Source organism: Stigmatopora argus, chromosome 10 (genome assembly GCF_051989625.1).
Source record: "Stigmatopora argus isolate UIUO_Sarg chromosome 10, RoL_Sarg_1.0, whole genome shotgun sequence".
Classification (NCBI taxonomy): domain Eukaryota; kingdom Metazoa; phylum Chordata; class Actinopteri; order Syngnathiformes; family Syngnathidae; genus Stigmatopora; species Stigmatopora argus.
Genome location: NC_135396.1, coordinates 5226468 through 5245454, shown reverse-complemented (window position 1 = coordinate 5245454; position 18987 = coordinate 5226468). Strand labels below are relative to the sequence as shown.

The 18987-nt window shown below is 40.7% G+C and overlaps 1 protein-coding gene across 14 annotated transcripts in view; it reads left to right on the top strand.

Annotated features, from left to right (window-relative positions):
• tenm4 (teneurin transmembrane protein 4) overlaps window positions 1-18987 on the top strand; it is a 164767-nt gene that overhangs the window by 89796 nt on the left and 55984 nt on the right. For all 14 annotated transcript variants that reach the window (XM_077610939.1, XM_077610949.1, XM_077610948.1 and 11 more), the window contains 6 exons: window positions 4878-5042; window positions 8692-8906; window positions 10899-11109; window positions 15580-15681; window positions 16595-16789; window positions 18594-18794. In XM_077610939.1, coding sequence (XP_077467065.1) covers window positions 4878-5042; window positions 8692-8906; window positions 10899-11109; window positions 15580-15681; window positions 16595-16789; window positions 18594-18794 — 1089 coding nt within the window. The remainder of the gene's footprint in view (window positions 1-4877; window positions 5043-8691; window positions 8907-10898; window positions 11110-15579; window positions 15682-16594; window positions 16790-18593; window positions 18795-18987) is intronic.

Genomic DNA, 18987 nt, shown 5'->3' with positions numbered 1-18987 from the left:
ACTCACCTTGACCGGAATAACATTCTCACCAAAGTGCAATCAACGTTCTTGCTGATGTCTGCTGGTCAGATATCAAAAGGATTTAGCCATTTTTATATTTCTTTTCTAATAAAATTCCGCCCATCTCGCGTGCCCTGGCTGGCTAAAGGCTATCTTGGCGTTATTAAATCAGCTCTCCCCTCTTTGGCCAGCCTTAAGTGAATTACGCACAGGTAATATAAGCTCTCATTTATCTCCATGATCTATATTTCATACACTTTGCTCTTCGGTATGATGCTCAAAAAGCAAAAAATGATGACCGTTTGAGTGTAAAATCTGAATACAGATTATATTCTGCACAAATATTTAACATGCAGCCTTGAAATTTCATGCTTGTTTACGACACTGGTTAAAAATGTGAAAAATGTGGAATAAAAACTCCATGACTGTTGACTTTCCTGTCGCAGTTTAATGATTACCTGGCAAGAGATAAAGTTCTAATGCCAGGTTTATTAGTAGAATTTGAAACCATCCAAAAATGAAATGAAAAGGGCAGTTGAAGTCAAGTCTGGACTTTTAATTGTTAGCTTTTGGATGCAACCAGCTGGTATTTTATCTTGTCAGTGTTTTTTGGTCAGCGGGGAATTTTCTGGGCCTTCCAAAACATCTGGACCACTTCCTAGAACTATTACGAAGTAATATTTTTCCTCACTGTGTTTGACCATGTTGTCCCAGGGAGTCGGTGTTAAATTGTGGTTGGCAGGGTAAATTCGTTTTGGTCTTTAAGGGCCAAAAGAAAATGATGGTCATTTTCTTCAGCTATTTTTTTTTTCATGAAAATACACTTCCGGAACTCCAGGCGCCGCAAAAATGCCGTACCTTTGAAACAGATTGACATGACGCCAACCCTAAATGTTAAATTTGTCCTTGAAGACTTCCTGAGTAATGGAAGGAGAAGGAAATTTCTGTTGAAATGATTGTTTTGGTGAGTACATGTCTGATTTTTCATATTTGTTATTGACATTTCACCAACCCTAAATGTTAAATTGGTCCTTGAAAACTTCCTGAGTAATGGAAGGAGAAGGAAATTTGTGTTGAAATGATTGTTTTGGTGAGTGCATGTCTGATTTTTCATATTTGGTATTGTGATTTAGTTGTTTTTTTTATGCCATCATGTCAGGAGTTGAACTTTTTAACCTGATTGGATGTCAACACTTGCTTGCCATACTTATACATACATTAGAGAATATTTTGCTGTTTTTCCAGTATGTTTATTTGTATTAGTTTGTCACCAAACGCTGACATCAATTAGCCAAAAATCCGTGGGATATAATTTGCAATGTAGATTTTGGGGGTCCCGACCCAAAGCCGCCTCTGCAGTGTAATCACAGCCACACAAAAAAACCCAAAACTGATCAATGCCCCTCCAGGTGCATCAAGACACGAGGGGAGTGAACGCCACCTCAATCAGTGGCCATGTTTAATTAAAAGGCTGATGAGAAAATTACATTTGATTTGGAGTGCAATTTATTGCGTAAGCTCGTAATTGGGGTAACTGGAGGTGAGATGTCTAGTTAAGCCAATTGTCCTTCTTTGTGTATGTGGTCACCTCAGATTTGGTTCTTCACTTGTAACCCAATAGAGTGGATTGCGTATTTCCCTGATTATTTACTGCAAAAAACAGGGTATTACTGTAATTTTTTCTCTAACGAAGCAAATATAACCAATTTCTACATCCGTCTGGCTAGAGGCGATTTATCTTGAATTGCCTGCGGAGTCCTTCATTTCCGTGTTCCCTAATTAGAACCTGGCGTGACTCGACGTTCCTGCCAAGATGTAAGCGAAAGGAAGCCGCAACATGTGTTGGGGAAACTCCCGCCAGGTCAGAGCCTTATCGGCAACGCTGCTCGTCTCTGTCAGCTGAGATCTCATTAGAAGCTCCTAGTTAGTCCTACAGAAACATCCCCATGCCTTTGCAGAGTTTGTACACGAACCAGGGTGGGGGGAAAAAACCCAACAACTAAATGGGCCGACTCTCTCAGCCTGTGACAGATTCCCTGACGTAAATCTTTAAAGATGGGAGCGCTCGTTTGCCATCGGAGGCCTCGGGGACAGACGGGATGAGGAATGAGCCCCGGCAAAGACGCATTACTAGGACACCGGGAACGACACATCCCGCCCGGTGACTTTGCGAAAGTGAGCTTCCCGCCCGCCGAGCTGGCTTTGCCCCCCCCCCTTCCTCTCTCCGCAAACTCTGCTTAAACCCACAAATCAAAACTGAGCGGCTCTTGGCAGAGACAAACAAAAAGCGAGTGTTCAGTTTGTTCACCACTTGTCATTGCCATCTTAGATCAATGCTTTGTGGAGAAACTTCTGGGAGGAAAACGGTGGGAACGTTAGAAAACATTCATACAGTTTCTGTACTCCTATTTCTTACCAGGGGGTGCTGGAGCCTATCCCAGCCAACTGTGGGCACCAGGCAGGCGACACCCTAAATTGATGGCCATCCAATCGCAGTGAGGGGAATGGCTGGTTGTGATTTTTAGAGACATTAGGATGCTTCTGGTTCGTTTGTTGGTTGCTGCTTGTTTTTGGACATTTCCAGGTGACATTTATAATTATGCACGTACAGTATGAATGAGCTACAAAATGCCAATGAGTCATATCGGATCCCTTAGTGCACATGTGTCAAAGTGGTGGCCCGGGGGCCAAATCTGGCCCGCCACATCATTTTGTGTGGCCCGGGAAAGTAAATCATGAGTGCCGACTTTCTGTTTTAGGATCAAATTAAAATGGAGTATAGATGTATATTAAATGTCCTGATTTTCCCCCTTTTAAATCAATAATTGTAATTTTTTAATCATTTTTTTCTGTGTTTTTAGTTGGAAAATAATTTTGTAAAATCTAAAAATATATTTTAAAAAAGCTAAACTAAACATTGTTTTAGATCTATAAAAAACTGAATATTCAGGGCTTTTAATCCAGTTCTTTAATCCATTTATAAACATTAAAGCGGCTCACGAACCAACCCGAGTCTGACACCCCTGCCTTAGTGGGTCACCTCTAGTCCGCAGGCCACATATTTGACACCTCTTGATTGAACCTTTGACCTCAGAACTGTGTAGCCGAAGCGCTAACCACTAACCCACTGAAGCGCCGTTACAGAACAATAGACCGCTAAAAATCCACTCATTGAGAAACACAGCCGTGAAAATCAAGTAGTTTGTCTTCGCTGAAGTTGAAAAGGTCGCTATTTTTAATTTTAAAACATTTGTTTTGTTTTGTGTCAAAACTAATCAAATGAGGATGACAAAAGACACTTAATAAAAGCTTTCGCTTTGCATTGAGTTTTTAATTTAGTGACATTTACAGAAATGAATCACGAGCAAGCAAGAATTTGAAGAGAAAACATAAAGTACACGAAATGATCCAACCATGAAAGATTTTGTCTGCCTATTCACAAAATGACAAATGCACTTTGCGTCTATGAATTTTAGATGAAATGTCTTAGATAAACTGAAATGGATATGACTTTCACTCATCATTGTCCTGGTAAAAGTGCCCATTTCTAAGTTTATAAATGAATAGAGTGGTTATTTACTAGAAGAGATTAAGAAAAGCAAGAATCCAATAAAACGGGCCTATTGACTTCCTGCGCCTTTTTTTCCGCTGACTGGAATTCCGACGTATTTCTTCTTTCTGCCTCGCTAAGCTCATCTTGTCCATTCTTGTATCGGTGATCTGTCACCCCCCCCGCCTTTCGGTCCCCCATCCCCACCTCTGCTCCCCGTACCGATACCGTAGGATGTCTCATTTGTCGACCTTGTAAAATATCAGCATGCAATTTTTTTGCGCTTTAGTGCTTTACTCGCGTTTGGGGTAATCAGCTCAGAGCAATCACGAGGCAGCAGAGGCGTTTGCTCCGACAGATGTTGTCGCCTGGGGTCAGCACGGCACCCGGACGCCAAAGCTCAGCAGAACTGGCCGTTAACCATTAAACCATGTCATCTTTTGCCTCGACGTGTTGTGTAGACTTCAGATCGTTTGCTTTTAGTCAATTAGTAGATTGTCGTCAACGTATGATAATAAACCGACGTAATAACCGCTAGCCGCCTGATGGTTTGTTTTTCGTAGCGATGTCCCCGTTTGATGCTTAATATCTGTCTCGGTTATTTTTGGAGTGGCGGACATTGAGATTTAGTCTCGAGCAAACAAGCGCTAAAGAAAATCAATGAATGAATGTCTGCATTATTTTTACTGGTCTAAAACACATGGCTATCAGATTGGTATCGGGTCAATATCAGCAAAACAGATCTTGCAAAGATTTGTATTAGATCAAAAGTAGCAAAAACGCATTGGCAGTCAATCAAGAAAATTGTATTTTAAACATTTTTTTTTTTTTTGCGAACAAGACTGTACCGGGATAAGACATTTTCCTTAGTGACCAGCGAAATACTGGACGTTTGACAACATCACAGAGAGTTTACTGTTGAAACCAGCTCTCAAAATTATATTCCCCCCGGCGACCAAACGTCCGGGCGACCAAACGTCCGGGCGACCAAACGTCCGGGCGACCAAACGTCCGGGCGACCAAACGTCCGGGCGACCAAACGTCCGGGCGACCAAACTTCCGGGCGACCAAACTTCCGGGCGACCAAACGTCCGGGCGACCAAACGTCCGGGCGACCAAACGTCCGGGCGACCAAACGTCCGGGCGACCAAACGTCCGGGCGACCAAACGTCCGGGCGACCAAACGTCCGGGCGACCAAACGTCCGGTCACGGCGAAATATTGTCAAACATACAGAATATGAACTCATTGCCTGCCATTGATGGTAATAGAATCCATTTGAATCGTCATCGTTCTCATTGAATTTCTCTTGTCATCTCCCCTTCCAGCCATGCACCTTTTAGGGCTAAACTGGCACCTGAAACCCACGCAGCGGCAGCTGTACCACGTGACGGATGACAATACCAGCGGCCCGCCTTTCCCGACGGACTTGACCTTAAGGCCGCTGGGCAACTCGGGCCCGGAAGTCTACGATCGCAGGGGCAAAGACGACAGTAAGTTCATCTTCAAAGCACTTTATCGCCAGGACGCAGGCAAGAAGTTTAGCCGGAGAAACGAAAGTTGCCCAATGACATTTGCGAAAAGTCTTCGGTTGGCGCCCACTCGGGGCCCCCGCGGTACGGCAGCCAGATCTGCATTGTAATCCGATAAAAGTGCTTGTCAGTGGGAAAGCCTTATTTGTTCCTGGAGGGAGAAAATGGCAGAGCTTAAGGGAGTCGGCGTCCCGGGGCTACCGCCACGGGGGCGAGAGGGGGATTAGCTCCTCGCTACCCCTCGCGACCGATGCCGTCCTTTCATCTGCCAAAGAAAGCGCCCTCGCCCCACGGCGCCGACGGCCCGGCTCCGAGAAAGTTTGCTCGCATTCCGGCGCAAATGGGCCTAAATGTCGCGGTGTCATTTGACACCGGTGGGTCGCGACGGTAGAGAATGGGGGTCATTACCATATAGATGAATCCCACGCCTGTCTTTTTTTATTTAACACACGGCATAAACGTGCGTTCGGCTCGGAGGATTGGAAATCAATCGTTTTTGGAAGAAGTCTCATTCTGGGCTGCTGTCAGTGGTAACAATGACGAGCTGTCTCGGTCTTGTTTTGCCAACGCAGCAAATGCGCAACATTTACATGGACTTGAGCCAAATCAGCTAATTGGGTTGGTCACGTCTGTTGAGCGGATCACCAACTGTGACAGCCTGACGTGTCTATACTGTCAAACCGTGCGGGAATGTGTTTTTTAAAAACATATTTTAAATGACTTGGGATTAATCTCTCACCTCAGAAACTTTTCCGTCGCTGACACGAAAATTGTTACTCTTTAATAAAGTAAACAAAATTTTACTACCAGAATGTTTCACTAGACCATGATGAATAAGAAATCTAAAATTTTGACCCATCATAAATTGGTCATCGGCCTGCAAAACAACACAAAAACCAATTGAAACCATTTATAAGCAAGCTCTAAAAGTATTGAACAGAAAGCCAAAAATGCACCACCACTGTCAGATTTAAAAAAAAAACGCCTGAACTGGGACAATATTGTTAAATATGCATATGCCACCTTAGTTTACAAAATCTTTAAACACAAGCTCCTCCTCCACTGCAAGCTTTTGTACAAAAAAATTCCAACACATCAACAATGGCTGGCTCTAGAGGTGACTGTGTAGTTCCCTTCAAAAAAATATAACTCAAGAAAGTTGACTGATTTTCTGACCAACACGTCGATAATTTTGGCATTGCCATTTTGTGTGAAAATCCTTACCACGAGCCTCGTATCGTATCGCCACGTACCCAAAAATATCCATACCATACCTAACATTCATTGCTCCAGGAACCCTATTGCTACTTTACTACACAACACATTGTTCCGACTCACTGCTGCTGATGGAATTCTCAAGTCAAGCGCCATCTGCGACCCGACACGTCCACGGCGTTGTCTCGTTGTCGTTAGCGCCTACATCGGAGCTCGTTTACGCCGGCCAAACAGATGTTGTCATTTCCATCGAGTCCGGTAACAGGTGCAATAACCGGCATATGGAGCTTTCCACCTTTTCAAATATAATTACTACATTTTTACTATAGGTTCAGTTACAACTGCAAAGCACTTGTTTTTTTTTGTCTTGTACCATTTGTGCTGCCATATGTTGGACTTCTTTTTAATTCCATTTGCCACATTTGTTATTTCCAGAATGAGTGTTAGACCAATTAAATATATCTACATCCGGCGTGATTTCCCACTTACACATTTTTTTTACACAATTGATGTAATTTTGTCAAACCGTATTTCAAAAAAAATGAAGACTCAGAGTGGTCCATCACTATTGAAATTGTACAATAATAATTCCTGTAACAGTTTGCCTAGAAAAAAAGTTAACCTTGGATGTCGAGAGCCTAGTAAACGATAAATATATTACATTTACATCACTTGCCTCTGAAGCCGAACACAGTGATAGAAAAACAAATAATTTATGCTCTGAAAATATTAAAACAAGGTTTTTTTTTGTTACTGGTGTACATTAGGCGACACTAGCCTGTGCCAACAGCGCCAACTAAAGCCTTGTTGTTTCGATTCCCTTGTCGTTGTTCACAAGTTTTCTTTGGCAACATGTCATTTGTCAAATGGTCAAAGCAGTCTTTAGTCAAATGTTTTGATCAAAACAATAGAATAGGTTATTTCGATTTGCTCAATCTATTCAGCTCAACGCTTGGTCGGATGAAAAAAACAAACAAACTGTGGTTTCTATTGACAGTGTTGGTCTTGGAGATATTTTCTACTCAATACGTATTAACTGTTGTTCTGAGAAAATTATTGAATTTCTTGAAAATATGCTGGAGGAAAAAAAAGATGCTGGATACCACAGTAATGAAAATGAGGACGCAGTACACCAAGGGTGTCAGACTCGGGTTGGTTCGCGGGCTGCATTAACGTCAACTCGATTTTATGTGGGCCGGACCATTTTAGATATAATATTTAGATTTTTTTTTTATAAATGGATTAAAAGAACTGGATTAAAAGCCCTGAATATTCAGTTTTTTATAGATCTAAAACAATGTTTATTTTAGCTTTTTTATGTATATTTTTATATTTGACAAAATGATTTTTGAACTAAAAATACAGAAAAAAATGATAAAAAAATTACAATTTGATTTTAAAGGAGGAAAATCAGGAAATTTAATATACATCTATACTCTTCATTTTAATTTGATCTTAAAAAAGAAAGTCGGCACTCATCATTTACTTTCTCGGGCCGCACAAAATGATGCGGCGGGCCAGATTTGGCCCACGGGCCGCCACTTTGACACCTGCGCAGTACACGAAGACACCAACGTACCACTACATAACAACTTTGGTGGCCTGGCCAAAAGCAAAATGGGGTAAAAACTGAGTTTTGTACTTTTTGGGGTGTATTTACCAAAGAAAAGCAGGCCTGGTTTTGTTTCAGTCAAGTCCAATTTATCGAGTTCAGCACCCTCCTTGAGTTTGAGTTTGATTTATAATAATGAACATATTCATATTTATGTTAATGATATGTAAATATGTAAGATTGTAGCTGAGGCTAATTTCCATCTTTAGTCCCATGTGTAGGTTGAAGATAAACGATGACGCATAGAAAACACACTCACGTAGCACAGTTTTAGACAGTGATGTGATCGCAATTTTGTTCGTCTAGTAGCCAGGCTTTAAGATGATTGGCGAGAAGGTTCAGAGATGAGAGTTCACGTAGTTATTATTGAGTTCCAGGTATGAAACTCGGACAGAGAAGGTGCTTTGGCTAATTTAGCACTCTTTTTGAAGGGAACTACACAGTCACCTCTAGAGCCACCCCTTGAAAATGTGTTGTATTTTTTTGTACAAAATCTTGCAGTGGAGGAGGAGCTTTGTGTTGGAAGATTTTGTAAACTAAGTTGGCATCTGGATAGTTAACAGTTTTCTCCCATTAGTGGTGCGTGTTTGGCTTTCTGTCCAATATTTTGCTTCTAAATGGTTTTAATTGGTTTTAGTGTTGTTTGGGAGGCTGAGATGATGATGACATGAATAAAAAAAATGTAACTTCCGTGTTACTATGAATGTATTTACACTTGTGTCTCTTTCGCTATCAAGCAGGGTCATTTATTATGTTTTTGAAGCATTTCTGTGCCTTTTGCAGCCAAATTGGACAACTCATTGCCAGACGACAGCTACATCGATATGGGCGAGATCGACGTGGGCCGTAAAGTGGCGCAGCAGATCGCGCCCGGCGTCTTTTGGAGGTCACAGATCTTCGTGGACCACCCCATGTATCTCAAGTTTAACGTGTCGCTAAGCAAAGACGCCTTGGTGGGGATCTACGGCAGGAGGGGCTTGCCCCCGTCTCACACGCAGGTGGGATTTTATGGTTCAATTAGCTCACTTGGGGAAGTGGTTGCCATTCAGGATGTAGAAGGATTTACGGGGAGAGGGCGGCGACATTTTATTGGCGTTTACACTCGGTTTAATGGGGAAAGATGATTTGAGTGCTTTGAAATACGAGCGCAGTCAATTCAAAGTCCTTGACTGACGTTCATGGGTTCACCTGAAATTGATAGGCCCACTTTCCAGTCACGTGGTCAGATCGGACGTGGCGATGGACGTCCGATCTGTCATTTTCTCTAATGGCGTCTAATGCCATCGTTGGCATTGAAACTATGATCTTTCAAACAAATTGCCCTTACCAAATCCCTACGTTTCAAACTTGAACAATCAATTCCTGTTGTTAATTTGTAGACTTATAAAACGTAGCATTCTCACTTATTCTATTTACATTAATGCGATACACTACAAGCAATTTTCCACTTTTCCGCTCTGCGGCAGAATATAAATCGCTATATTGTTAGATCGCGCACAGAATCAATTCATAACCCTTTCTTGCGTATTATGAATCACCATCTTTTGTTAAGTCGTTGAGGATTTACAATACATTTCTGTGCAACCGGGTATCGTCAATGAATCACCAAAAGTAGCCAAAGCCTCACGGGAAGGAGTTTTCTTCTGCTCCTAATTTCCTGCGGATAGATCTCGTTATGAATCGTATATTGGCTGACCGGATAGCACTTTAGATTTCATTCTCATCGCACCGATCCTCGTTTGCTTTTTCCCCCCTAAGTACAATTTCGGTTGAAATTACCCTGCGGCACCGTTTAGTTTTTCTCGGTCGGGAGTTGTGGGAAAAGTGGTGGTTTCTTTACCTGTTTGTGATCAGAGTGGAGATGAAAGTGGATTGCGGCCTCATTGTTATTCATGGAGTCTCTGCTGATATGATAAAGTGTCTCCTCGTAGATGTTATACGGCAAACTCGCTTAATTTCTCCCCACGGATTCCCATTATTTCCATCGCCGCTATTGACGGCGATACGTGTTCTAATCCATTAGGGCCGCTTTGGGCTCGCAGTGGTTATTTACCAAAAACGATGTTGACCAAAGACTCCTATGAATGTGATGTAAATATTTATTGAATTGAATGCTTTTATTGTCATTATATTATGAGTTTTAAAGCTTTCACCACATAGTATACAAACAGACAAATTAATAATCAATAAATAAGTAGTCCAGGTCAGATCAGCAGCGCAGATCAGCGCCAAGTTGTTGAGAGCACCAAATATTTATTGTATTACCAAATAGTGAAAGATAAATATGTGGTCAATATATTAAATAAGTAGTATAAGTAGTAGTCAACATGGGTAAGTGGTACAAAGTGACGAAAGAGGCTAGCAAAAAGTCTTGATTAGGTCCGAAGTGCAAAACTCGAGTTGAGTATGGTGACAGCTTTTGGAAAGAAACTGTCCTTGAGTCTGATTGTCTTTTTCAAATCAAAAGCCTTTATTGCTGCGAATAACGAAATTAGTGATTGGCTGTTATGGCTCTTATGATTGTGTTATTGTTATCCAAAGAGAAAACTATTCCAAAGGCCAGCATTGACTGGTTTCAAGGACTACAAAAATTGGAAATAACATTTTTTTCGACTTTTTGTTTTCAAACAAATACTGTTCTATTTTTATATCTATATTTTAAGAATTAATGTTGTCTGGTTTCAAGGACTACAAAAATCGGAAATGATTTTTTTTTCGACTTTTTGTTTTCAAACAAATACTGTTCTATTTTTATATCTATATTTTAAGAATGAATGTTGAAAATAATTCAGAAGAAAAGAATATTTCTTATTTACTTTTATTAAAAATAGTATCTAAAATGAAAAATAATCATTGCAAAAAATTCTTATAAAAAAATAATAATAAAATATCAATTTTAAGGTCAGCTATGGCGGTAAAGGCACAAACAATGAATCAGCTAGCAAAATAATGTTGATCAATTTGATATTCATTGAAAAATTTGTGCGCAGTTTGACTTTGTGGAGCTCCTGGATGGTCGGCGGCTCCTTGTTCGAGGACCCCCGGGTCTGGAGGGGCCGGCCGCCTTGCAGCGGAGCCCGGCGCTGCCCGTCACCCACGACACGGGTTTCATCCAGTACATGGAGTCCGGCATATGGCACCTGGCCGTCTATAACGATGGAAAAGACGTGGAAACTGTTTCCTTTCTCACTACAGCCATTGGTAAGCACGCTGGGATAGTAAATAATAATATTTCAATGCTCCTAATACAGATGTGCATGTTAACCAGTTCAAAACTGGACAAAACTACAAAATAAGAACATCATACTTAGGGTACGCATGTCACAAACTGATTGGGGTGTCGGCCACCCTGCTTTGTTTTGGTTTTTTACCTCAATTTGCTCTAATTTCATCGTCTCTGAACCCTTGATTGCTTTTAGCATATCAGACAAGGCTCAATGGGGAAAGAGTGTCACGTTTTGCCACCATGGCAGCTCTTTAATTAAAAGGAGCCGTGTCAGGAATGGGATGCAGATCTGTCCACGTTCGGACCCCCGCCACCTCCACCATGCACAGGCGGTCGCTGTAATTTGATATTTATGACATGACACCAAGGGCGAGTCAGGCCGGCGTGTTTACTCTGCTTATTTCTTCTCGACGAGGGAGCGTACCGAAGTTCCCCGCCCTGGCGGAGCGGGGAAATATAGAGCCGAAAAAGGGCCGAGGGCATGACGGATCGGGATTCGAAGGGAGCGAGGGTGGGGGGCTGTTAGCGGGTTCCGCTGGATTACTCAGAGTTGGTGGGTTTGCATATGAGCTCTTCTGCCCACAGGAGGGCCTCTTTTAGAAAATGGGTCACTGGTTAAGTGCCCTTAAGCAGAAATTTAATCCCACCGACTGGTTGAGCCGCACAGGCTTCGGGTTGACCTTCAAACGGGGGGCGCTCAGGTAAAGGAATGCGGGAGATCCAAAAAAAAGCCGCATTTTCAGATCCGATATTGTACGCGTGTATGCGTTTTAAGGTTGTTGGGTTCAGACACAAAAGGGTTTCCATATGGTGCATGTTCATGGTCATGTAAACTCCAATGCCAAATTGAATAATAATGCTATAAGGTTACTTTTAAATGTTCTAAATAAAAGACTAACCATTCAAGAAAGATAATAATAAAAATGCAAGAGCAAAGCATTCATTTTTCCCATACATCTTATCTTTAAAGGGGTTGCAAGGGGTGCTGGAGTCTATCCCAGCCAACTTTGGGCACCATTTAGGGGACAGCCTGAATTAGGCTACAAGGAGAGAAAGGACAACCAATCACGCTAGGGCAAGGGTGTCAGACTCGGGTTGGTTCGCGGGCCGCTTTAACGTCAACCTGATTTTATGTGGGCCGGACCATTTTAGATATAATATTTAGATTTTTTTTTATATAAATGGATTAAAAGAACTGGATTAAAAGCCCTGAATATTCAGTTTTGTTATATATCTAAATCAATGTTTATTTTAGCTTTTTTAAATATATTTTTAGATTTTACAAAATGATTTTTGAACTAAAAACACAGAAACATTTCATTAAAAAATTACAATTATTGATTTAAAAGGGGGAAAATCAGGAAATTTAATATACATTTATACTCCATTTTAATTTGATCCTAAAACAGAAAGTCGCCACTCACGATTTACTTTCCCGGGCCACACAAAATGATGCGGTGGGCCAGATTTGGCCCCCGGGCCACCACTTTGACACAAGGGCGCTAAGGGCAATTTAGAGTGTTCAAGCAGCTAACCTAGCATGCATCTTTTGGGTATGTGAGAGGAAACAAGAGTATCCAGAGAAAACCCACACAAGCCCGGGAAGAACATACAAACTCCACACAGGAAGGATCGTACCTGGGATCAAACCCGCGATCTCAGAACTGTGAGGCGACGAGCTAACCACTCGTCCGCCGGGCTATATATATATAAAATATTATATATATATATATATATATATATATATATATATATATATATATATATATATATATATATATATATAATTTCTTTTTTATTTATTTTGGTAGCTCCATAGTTCTGGAGCATGCGGACGAAGGAAAGAGCGCCGATTAAACTGGCACGCCGCTGTGGGGAAAGGCGCAATAGTTAGGTCCCGCGATACACGGTAATGAATTTCAATGAAGGCCGCCGCTTGAATGGGTGATTTATGCGTCGGGCTGGCGTGAGGCGTAGGGCTAAGAGATATTCGTGGCCGCTTTCCAAGCAGAACGCCAGGCGGGAAGAACGTGGCCAGAGCTGATGTGTATTCAACGCTGAGGAGACAGGGTTCACGCTTAGTCAATTAAATGTGACAGCGACAGCTTTTAAATGTCATAAAAAAATAGGAATGGCTAGGATGTGTCAAAAGGCCTCGTTAGCATGCTCGACCGTCCGTTTAGAACCAAAGTGCTGGGATGCATTCGGACATTTTAATTGGACAAAATTGTACGTAATGTGGGAGGATATTGGAGTACCTGTGGAAAACCCACGCTGGCCGGGGGGAGAACATGCAAACTCTCTACAGGAAGGTTGGATTGAAGAGTGAAATTCAGAACTGTGAGCGGAGGTGCTAACCACCGTGCTAATCGTCTGCCTATTTCAGTTATTTAGCAACTTCATCTGAAACTAGGGTTACTATATAAAAACAAATGTCACATTATCTGACAGGCTGTGTCGTATTGGTTTATTATTTATGAGTACATCCCTTAACCTAGTGATTTTTTCTTTTTTTTTTCATTTTCACATCAATGTATGGTTTTGTCCAGGCCAAGAAACATCATAACTACCCCCTGAATTATGGCCTGCATTTTCCTATTGTCATCGCACCGAAGCTAACAAAAAATCTAACTTCTTTTGGGACTTCTCGTTCACAAAAGCTTCGGCGAGCGAGCCTCTTTTGTCCGTCTTCGCTCGGCGTCTTCGCCGATGATTGACTCTCCCGAGGAACGGGAAACCCAATCCGGAGCTCGTCTTTCTGAGCTCTTTGTGACAGACACAAGAGCTTCTTTTGTCCGCCAAAAACTTTCTAGCCAGAACGAGACGGGAGGATTTTTCAGGCAAGGAGTGGCGCCTCGCGATTTAAGCATCCTCATGACTTTGATAATTAAGTTAATGTCCTTAGCGGCGGCCACGGACAAAGTGCATCATTGCAATATGATCCTGATTGACGATGAGGGGGAAAAAATAGACATGTCAGGCATTTGTTCAAATGGCCATTTGCATATTTAATGGCTGCATTAAATTAGCCAAACATGACATAAACACTGAGAAGCAAAGAATGATTTATTGTTAACTATAAACATTGTCATGATGAATGCTCATTAATCACGGAAATGTTTTTTCCTGAGTAAGAAACAAAAGCATGCATGCATAATAATCACATGGAGTTGAACCGGCCCTAAAACTCTTGGTTAATGTCATCTTACTGTATAAAATAATTTTGTGAAAATTCCAAACTAAAGTGTTGTACTAACAAGAAGTAAATATATTTTAGAGTCAAATTAAACTTGAACAATGACTAATTGCTAATTTAACCTAAATTACTCACTTTTAATCATCATCAATTAAATGTTATCTATCTCATTAACTTGTTTTGTAGTTGTTTATATTTGAAATAGATTCATTAAAACATTATCGTCAAAATGTAGAATTTTCAGGAATACAAAACACATAAGAATGCTGTTATTATTATTTAGTGATAATAGTCAATATTTAAAGTATTCTTTTTAATGACTGATGTCTAAGACGCGTGTCAAAGTGGCGGCCCGGGGGCCAAATCTGGCCCGCCGCATCATTTTGTGTGGCCCGGGAAAGTAAATCATGAGTGCTGACTTTCTGTTTTAGGATCAAATTAAAATAAAGAGTATAGATGTATATTATATTTCCTGATTTTCCCCCTTTTAAATCAATAATTGTAATTTTTTAATCAATTTTTTCTGTTTTTAGTTCAAAAATCATTTTGTAAAATCTAAAAATATATTTAAAAAAAAGCTAAAATAAATGTTGTTTTAGATCTTTAACAATCTGAATATTCAGGGCTTTTAATACAGTTCTTTTAATCCATTTATTTAAAAAAATCTAAATATTATAGTATATAAAATTGTCCGGCCCACGTGAAATCAAGTTAACGTTAAAGCGGCCCGCAAACCAACCCGAGTCTGACACCCTTGGTCTAACAGCTGATTAGAACTCAAAATTAATTGAAACACATCAATAAAATGATTAAAGTATTCAATTCTGAAATGAAACATTGAAATTTGATAAATATTTTTAAAACGTCCAAATGTTATTATGCATTTTCTCCATGTTATTCATTTAACAAATTAAAATACTCCAACCTCCTTTAAAACCAATTTGACCTCATCCTTGACCCCAATAATTGTCCAATCCATTTGAACTGAAAGGGTTTGGCAGTGAACCAACGTTCCAATGGATTGGACAATTTCAATTCACAACAGGAGGATGAAAAGATTTCGATTTCGGTCTAGTTTCACTCTAATGGAAAAATGGCTGTTCCTTCTTCTGAAATGGGACTCATCCCCGTCATTAGCGGCCAAGATAATAATCAAGCCTCTGAGAAAGAACGAGTGGGAGGAATGTTGTCCAGCCATTACTGTGCAAAATACCTCCTTCTTAGCCGTTTTGTCTTTCTGCCTCTTAAGATTCGGTGGAGGAGTGCCCCAGCAGCTGCTTCGGGAACGGCGACTGCGTGGCCGGAACCTGCCGCTGCTTTCTGGGATTCAAAGGCCCCGATTGCGGTCGAGGTCAGTTCCCATGACCTCAATTCAAAGCAATGAGTGATGCAATATTCAACCGCAAATACATGTTATCCGTAGATGTGTTATTTCAATTGACCAATACTACAGAATATTATTGGTGCTGCAACTATTTATTGATTCAGTCGAGTACTCTGATTTGGAGAAAAAAATGTGAATTTTGCTGCTTCTATGATTGGTGTCCAACATCTGCCCCGTTTTTAATTAGTCTGCAGCAAAATATTGTTCAATATGGTCCACACAAGATGCTAAAGTACTAGTAACTTTAACCGTGCCTTTCCTTTAAGTCTAGGGTCCAAACCTGAACTATTATTAAATCAATGATGAAAAATGTTGAATTTCAGTATGTTGTTTCACATGAAAGCATTTACGTATAAAATTAATCATAAAAGTTAAATAATAATTATCCAATGTGTTAAATTGAAATGTGTTGGTAGGGATTCTTTAAATACTTTTTTGCCGTTATTGGACATTTTCTCGAATGTGGCAAAATGATGCGTCATTTTTCATCAGGGAACAAAAAAAATGATAAAAATATATTAAATATGATTCAATTGGCTTGAATAATTCATGACTTCAGCTCTGAAAATATTGAACGGCGTGGTAGAATCAGCAAATTGTATCGCTTTCTGATTATGAAACCATCATCCCAAAATGTTATGAACAAAAAAAATCACATTGCTCAAAATTCATGTATTAAATATGATTCGTTTGGCTCGATAGGCTTAAATAATTCATAGCCTCAGTTCTGAAATAATATTGAACGGCGTGGTAAAATCCGAAAAATGTCTCACGGCAAAATGTTTTGAAGGTAATTTTTTCCCACATTTTACTTAGCAACAAATTGCCGATATTTGTTGCGTTCCTACGACTATTTTGACGCTAATGCTTTCTCCCACAGCTGCCTGTCCTGTGCTGTGCAGCGGCAACGGTCAATACCTGAAAGGTCGCTGCATGTGTCACAGTGGCTGGAAGGGCTCCGAGTGTGACGTCCCCACCAACCAGTGCGTCGACGTCACGTGCAGCAACCGCGGCACCTGCATCGTTGGCACCTGCATCTGCAATCCCGGTTTCAAAGGGGAGAACTGCGAGGAAGGTAACGAACGTCCCACTTCGGTTCAACAATTTCAATGGATTGGACTTCACTAAGTTTTGGTTGTAAAAACAAACCAAGGAAGCAAAAAACACAGTTTTAATCCCACCTTAAAACTTTTGGCCTACGTTCACACGCATTTTTAACGTTTTGTCACCCAAACTAAATTACACACATCTATATAAATCTTGGAAAAGTTAATTACCATTTTTTTTAATTGATTCGTTTAAATATATATTGTTAGGGTTATTAGTCTTACATTATTATTTATTTGAAGTACAGTTGTTAAGGTTATTAGTCTTACATTATTATATATTTGAAGTACAGTTGTTAAGGTTATTAGTCTTACATTATTATATATTTGAAGTACAGTTGTTTGGGTTATCAGTCTTACATTATTATATATTTGCTTGCAATGAAAGTGCTTTGCTTACTACATCTAAAATGCCTGCTTGCAACGAAGTAAATGCCTTGCTCCTTAATTAGACTAAACAAAAGTTTCAAAAAACACATACATAGTACTATATTATATATTTGTATTTACACCAGTAAATCGAACTTTGCAGAACAAAGAGCAAATGTCCAGTGACAATATTAGAATCAAGAAATAAAAACACAATCAAGCTCAATTTAACACATTGCAATATTTATACATTAAAAATCATCCCTTTGTATTTTGAAAAAAAATACCGCATTTTCACGACTATAAGGCGCACCGCATTATAAGGCGCACCCTCAATGAATGATACATATTTTCCCATATATAAAGCACACTGGATTATAAGGCGCCCTGTCTATTTTGGAGAACATTTATGACTTAAGTGCGCCTTATAGTCGTGAAAATACGGTATTCACATACAGTACGGTTTATACTATTAATGTATACTTGTATTAATGGAACCAACTTTTCAAAACAAAGTTTATTTATGAAAAGCAAATATTTCAACATACTATTTCGTTCAGTCTCATTTTGTGCCCGACAACTGATTTGCATTTAAAAATCGCAAATAATATGGCTATATTGTTGGATAGCTTTGTTTCTATTGGTCAAAAAAACATTTGGATGTTCCATTTTTCCCTCAATGCATTGCCGAGGTATCGGATCGGGAACAGCAGATCCTAAAATCATTCGGCTCGACTCGCATGCAAAAATGGGCCATCGGGACATCCCCATTCCAAACAATACTGGAATACCGCGCACAGATGGAGACCGGTCGACGGCGACGTCAGTGGCGCCCCTATTTTAGAATGACACAAAATGGACACAAGGGCGGCGGTGCTAGGACAAACGGCATTTCTCGCCTCTAGCCAGATGGTTTGGGCAGCAGGCGTGAGGATCGGAGGACTAACTGACAAAAACCTCTCTCCTAGCAATTAATCACAAGCGATTGAAGGTCGTGGCGAAGAAAGGTAACCGCTGACACGCCAACCTGAAATAGAATGGGGGGCCCGCGGATGTCGGGGACCCCCATTTATCAAAATCCCTGCTGCTATTTTTCATCTTTGAAATGAGAGCTGACAAAACACAATGGCCGTCGTCCAGGTCCCGACAGATTCGCATCGGACGCCGCGTCCGGCTTTCCACACAAAAAAACGCTTTTGTTATTGACTTATTGTCTGCCATTGACGGACACCGACGCCCAATCCGTTTGAAGTGGGAGACTGACACCCAATGAACAAACGTTGAAATTCATTCAATTTAACTGGGATGTTTTTGGGAGTACCTTTTTTTGAGCGAATGTATTGCTATTTTCCAAACCTTTGGTTGTAGTATCTCAGCTAAATGGGGATCTTATGTTGTTTTCAGTGGACTGCCTGGACCCCACGTGTTCCGGCCGAGGGGTGTGCGTCCAGGGCGACTGCCACTGCTTCGTTGGTTGGGGTGGTCAGGGCTGCGAGAGCCCCCGGGCCTCCTGCACGGACCAGTGCTCCGGTCACGGCGCCTTCCTTGCCGACACAGCCACGTGCAACTGCGACGTCAACTGGACCGGCCACGACTGCTCCACAGGTGAGCGACGTTTCTACCTTTTTCCGTACGTACCCGCACCGTAGAAACTAGGGTAATACATGATGCTACGCTTTAAGACAATGATTGCGATTTTTTTTTTTAAATATCACTTTGGAAAAAACTAGTCAAAATGGACATAATAGGACATTTATATGCCTTCATTTCTAGAACTTCATTCAGCACTCAAGTAAAC